Genomic DNA, 5975 nt, shown 5'->3' on the forward strand with positions numbered 1-5975 from the left:
CACTGTGTTCTGTCCTTTCTTGCCACAATATAGTTGTGCCAGTGTGCATGCATGACGAGCCAGGCTGCCAGTTGCTATGGCTAATTACTTGTGCCCAGGTGCATAAATACAAACCTCATTACATGTCTAACAGTGTGCTCGTCCCCGGATGCAAGCAGCAGCCCCTGGCTTTCTCTGTTTATCAAAAAGAGATTCAGGTGCGTGTAGCTCATTGTGCGCTAAGCAGCAGCATTTCTCATGTGCCAAGACGTTTACACGTGTATGAAAAATCGTGTCCACGTTTACTTCAGACTTCTTTCTAGTTTTTAATGTGCTCGTGCATCCTGAAAACTCCACATCTTCTCTAACGACAATTTTACTTCCATTTGGATAGCTACGTCTCAATTCATATGGATGCACGCTTCGGCGCATCCACACGCCTATGCATATATAAGCATATACGTCAGCACATCTCACAGAATATGTACTTTGTCTTCATAGAGATGAGTGTTTTTACTCCTTTACTGGGGAACATGTGATATCTGGTCGTTTGTCCCCAGAACTTAGCTACCCGCCTGCGTCCTTCTCTGTGAAGACTAATATTCAGTTGAATGTATATGTGCTCCCGAGTGCATACAGTGACGCATGTGTTGACGAAGTAGATATATACAGGAATACGAAAAAATGTAAATTCGAAGTTAGAAACGCGTAGGAAAATCTCCCCACGCGCACCTTTCGGAGTCCGGGGTTTGATATGAACTTGCGTGAAAACACCAATATATCGAGCGATACTTCTTGTCTATGTATAACTTATTTTGGCTCCTGGCCTTGCTCACTCCGCTAAAACCTGCATTTTTAGTTCGGCAATTGTGGAACTGCTTACTCGGACCGCCATTTCGTCGGTCACGCGAGAGGCTTGTGCTCGTGAGGCTTCCAGGCAGCGTATTTTCTCGACGTAAAAAGGAATATACTTTTTCGGGGGAAACATAGCCCTGTTTTTCGCGAAGTGTCGGCAGGAAACAGTACGAGCAGGCAGGACCACTGGTTACGTTACAGAAAAAACGCCAGTGGTTAGGCTGTAAACACAACTGAGCAGACGGACTGAGTGGGGGGTAAAAAGGCCTTTATGTGCATTGCAATGAAAACTTAACAAAACGCTACACCAGAACTCAGAAAAAGCCTAAGTCTAGTGAACGATGCCTTGTCCACCGGTCGTGGCTTGCGCCACCATCCAATGTTTGCTCCTGACTGCGAAGCCGCGGTCCCACTAACTTCCTTCATCGCAGCAGCGAGTCGAACATCAGAACACTGGCTCTGCTACATTCTAAAAAATACCTGAACTGTAAATACCTCACCATCTAGCGATAACTCTGGCTCGAAACGATTGCTAGTGAGGTTTGTCATTCTCGCTGCTGTGGAGAGTGGGGCCCCACCGGTGCGGGCGATCACGCGGTTAGTGGCTGGGGCTTCAACTTAGGCCTTGAAAGACTGTGAAGCGCATATATGCAAAATACGTACAATCCAAAAAGCACTTTAGTTAAAGGCTCCGCAGGAAGCGCCATTTCTCTGTACGCTTATTACGGCGTACCCAAAGCGCTCGTGCAGTGGCTATGAGGTCACCCTGTCAAGTCTCTGCATGCCGGATTGCCCTCACAGGCTCCCCTTTACTAGCTTTGCTTCTTTTTCAACTAATTTTTTACATGCAAATATTTCTCGCTGGCATCAAATTCACGTTTCTGGCTGACAGCACCGCTGCAAGTGCTGTTACCTTTGTGGCATCATAGCACATGAAGCTTTTGAGAGCACCCGTGTAGTAGCCGAACTTTTAGCCTTTGCACTCTCATACATCCTTTTTGATTCACTCGTTCTGTAAGCCGTTCAAGTCGTTCTCAAGTATAGTCAGCACTCACGACCTCGGTAAGGCACAAGGAAGCCCCAATGTTGAGCAGTGCTCGCAGCCCGATTCCGACTTTTCAAATCATTGATGCCATACTTACCATGCATCACTGTGATATGCGTACACCTTAGCCAGCAATGACTCCCCAAGAAGAGAAGGAAGTTTCTGACGCCTCATCGGACACCGGCTCAGATCTGTCTGAAGAAGAAGAGACAAAGGAGTCCGAAGACCAAGTGCCTCTTGAGCAATTTGCCACCGATGAGAAGTTTGCAACAACTTTGGAGCTTCTTCAGCTGCCGCCAGCCGAAAGAAGCCGAGAAAATGTAGGGATAATGCACAAGCCGTAACCACCCAAGCACAGGAACTCTCAATCTGACAGCCAAACCGTAAACGCGCAACCACTGCTTGATCCCCTCACTCCCATTCTACTGCCACCACAGCAACCACGGTCATATGCTGTCAGGCTTAAGGAAGTGTGCAGCCCGTGATTTGAGAGCAGTGCGTGAACGAATTCCCTACGCATTGTGGCTCCAGAAGCTGTCTTCTAGGCTCAGCTCTATGAACTAGTTTAGACCCCGGCCAACGTTCCGCTGCTTGTGCTGCTTGTTGGAGCATTGACTGTTTGAGCATTTATGCTTGAGCAACTTCTTTAGCCACTAAAGCTTGTTCTTCGTAGTCACGGATGCGATAAAAAACCTGTTTCGGGCAGCGTTGATTACCTAGGTTGTTTTCGTTCAACGTCTTCTTCGTATCCAGGTGGAGTGTATCTTTTCGCTGGTAAAAGACAATAAGTTTTTTGCAGAGCTAGACGCTGAAATGTCTCTGGAGCTTTGTCGTCATATGACATACACCACCAAGAAAAAAGACAGAGTTGTGTTTTACAAAGGCGATCCAGGTGATTTTGCCGCGGCCATTTGCCAGCCCCTTCGTCACTTTGCGCATACTCATTAGGCTTTTGGAATTTTGCTGCTGCCCAGGAGACATGCAGCAAAATTTCAGTGCAACAGATCGAAAGTATTCGAGCTGCTCGTCCTCTTGAAACCTCTCTGCTGGGCTGCTAGTGGCGCAGTACACCACTGCGCATGAGCCTGTTTTCAGCGGACAACTGGTACCTGATCCTCGCTGGCAACGCAGGGGTATATATTGAAGAGCTCAAGGATCCTCCAGAGGGAGACGGCGGCGAGCAAGGCGACAGCTCTGCAAACCAGGGCCGCGGTAAATGCTTTTGCGCTGTTACATCGTTCGAGAGCCAAAAACGTGTAGAAGATGGTTTCTAGAGTTACCCGTGGGTGTGGATTGTTATTGCCTGACACAGTCTACCTATAAGAGTGAAATAAACACAGTTTACCTGCAACCACGGAGTAAACACATGAAGTGAAATGGCTCACTTGTACGCATGACTAGAGAAAAATCCGGCTGCAATTTCGCTTCTGCCGATGGCAGTCAGCGTGCACAGGAAAACAGTTTTACCGCAGATACCAAAAGAAAAAGCGTCAGTATACGAAGCTTTTGAAACGAGAGACAAGGGCGTTTGCATGTGCTTTCAGCAGTAACAGAATCATCAAAGGAGAGACGTGTTGATATGAACAGTTGTGTGGCAGACCTCGGGGAAGGCCATTCCTTTGGCGAGCTAGGCAAGTACACCAACAGCTGCACCAAGTCCGCTATGTCACTCCCTACTTACAAAAACAAAATGATACCACTAAACATAGCCCGTACAAAACGAAGCAAGCGAGCTGCTCTTCAAATAAACTTGTGTCCCACTTGGAGCAAAATGCACCATAGCGAATTGTGAAGACTGGAGAGGACTGAAATGGCTACATCCTATTCACTGAATCATCAATTTCTTCCGAGGTTTGTCCTGCCCAGCACATTCAGCTGGTGCTTTGCGAAGGCGTTTATCGATGGTACAACTTCTGCAGGTCTGATCCGCAATGACGTTCGGTCAGCGGCGCTAATAGCACACAGCGACTGTCTTTTTCTAACACTGGATAAAAAGTCGTTTCAACACTGTCTTGGCAACTTTCTTAGGCAGAAGACAGATGACAAGGTGAGAAGACCACTCTGTTGTACTAAAAAGATCACATGCCACACTGTATGCCTTGCATTAGCGCACTGGTGTGTTGAGCTACTTTTTCTTTTATGTAATTTCCTACTTCAAAACTTCTCCGGTTTGTCACTGGACGCTTGTACCTAATTGGCCTTGCTGTGAAGCGAGTCAGCGTCGCAAAGTCTTGCGGCTTCCAACCGGTAGAACGGAGTTGCATTGTTTGGATAATGGAGGGGACAATTTCATATTCAGATTTGCTGGCAGACTGATGATGGCTCCATTACACGTTTCTTTGACACGATCCATAATAACAACGTATACCTTCAGCATAAGGAGCCATTCTGAAATATGTTTCCACAGGTACAAACACTCAGACAGGTTCTGCCAGGTGCCAGAGATTTGCGCAAGCTTGTTGTGGAGCAACTCACATACTTTTTTAAAGAAGCAACGTTACAGAAAGACATGCCTTTGAGTACGGAGGGCAACAAAGAGGACACTTTGTATCTTATTGTGAAGGGTGCGTTGTTTCTTCTCTTTTGTCACAAAAAGCCTTTTTGTTTCGAGACAGCACCGAACGGCACATTCCTTAAAAGTGATGACCAGCAAAACAAAACGTTTCTTTACAAAGTACGCTAGCGATTGCATGGCTACCTAGCTTCAGCTGGACTGTCCTATTGGACGTATCATGGTGCAGGCGAGTGTGTACTCCGGACACGACGGCGGTACGCAATCGCCACTGAAGCCAGCGGCAATATTGACAGACTGTTCAAGCAGAGCAAAGGAGAGCTTAATCTTCATATGAGCAGTGTGAAGTGCAGTTCGCTGCAGAGACTTAGAAAATGCGACAACCGAGCAGTTTCGTGCATGAGGAATATTGTCAGCCTCCGTATTGCGAAGCCGCGATGTTTTTTCCTTTGCTGGTGGCTCTGCGCAAACGCATTCATGCTTGCTCTCCTCTGACGGTGCAGAAGATACGTCGGCGATTTCCATTCGCTGTGTGCTGGAACACACGAGGGAAAGTTAGGAGTTGATGCTATCAGTCAGTATAACAGAGTTTCTCAGTGAAGCCACCAGCAAAAACCTTCACGACGGCGCAACATTCATGTGCTCGACGAAAGACAGTTTCGCCTGTGCTCTGTGTCGTTGAAGAGATTCTTCTTCGACGACGCATCAGCGAGAGCTTCGCTAAACAGTTGATATGCACCTCAGTTGCACCGAAGTTACTCATCGCGGGTTGAAGTTGCGTGTTTTGTGATGTTCAAAGGTCAGGTTGTGTCTCGAGCTTTGCGACAGCAGCGGGAAAAAACTGTGAGGAAAAGTACCTTTTTCATGTTCCTTTGTTTGTTGGCCAGCAACATTTTACGCGAAGGCATGGAGGGCACAGCGAACTGCATATTAGGGATCGCCAGGAACCCTGCTGGCCAAACAGCAGCGTTGTAGCTGGCGTAAAATGTAGCTGAAGTACTTTAGGAAAGCAGGAACAGAACCGGAATATACATAGCTGCCCTTGGCCACGGTTTGGTGTTTAATTAATTGCACCTCTAGTCACGGGTGAAAATACAAGATGTATGTGCCAGTGTTTACGTCTCGTCAACCATTCAGGCAGGCGATTCTGGTCGTCCAGGAACTGCAGGAAGTAGCAGCAACCCCTTTGCTACCTCTTCAGACGAAACGAACAATTTGTTTACGGATACGGAGTCGATGCGTGAGCGAGATTGTGAGCAAAGTGGAGGGAAAACAGTTCAGCAGTCTGTATTGCTGGAAGAGCTAGATCTGGCTCTGCTGCAAGAGGGCTGCATTATAAATTTTTGCTCGTTGTTTTTCGACTCGCCGGAGCCTTTTTCCGTTTTCGCTAATTCGAACAAGACCCAAGTTTTTTCGATTACCAAATCCGAACTCTTCAAGCACATGCCGTCTAGTCCGCAACCACTACACACTAGCTGCCAAGACCACGGTTTCCCCCTCTGTAAATTGTGCCTGTATAAAAATGGGATAATTTTGTGGGGTTACCATTGCAAACACAAAGCGTTTGTTGTGAAGCTAAATTTT

At 47.1% G+C, this 5975-nt stretch overlaps 1 protein-coding gene across 1 annotated transcript; it reads left to right on the plus strand.

The window, feature by feature from the left end:
* Window positions 1-2013: 2013 nt before the first annotated feature.
* Window positions 2014-4950, plus strand: ENH_00048410 (cyclic nucleotide-binding domain containing protein, putative; the record flags this gene model as incomplete). Its single annotated transcript, XM_013581177.1, has 6 exons — window positions 2014-2199; window positions 2633-2771; window positions 2975-3091; window positions 3799-3926; window positions 4287-4443; window positions 4895-4950. The coding sequence occupies 6 exons, from the start codon at window positions 2014-2016 to the stop codon at window positions 4948-4950; spliced, it is 783 nt and encodes a 260-aa protein (XP_013436631.1).
* Between the last annotated feature and the right edge of the window lie 1025 nt (window positions 4951-5975).

Source organism: Eimeria necatrix, genomic scaffold, assembly GCF_000499385.1.
Source record: "Eimeria necatrix Houghton genomic scaffold, Enh_scaff377, whole genome shotgun sequence".
NCBI lineage: Eukaryota > Apicomplexa > Conoidasida > Eucoccidiorida > Eimeriidae > Eimeria > Eimeria necatrix.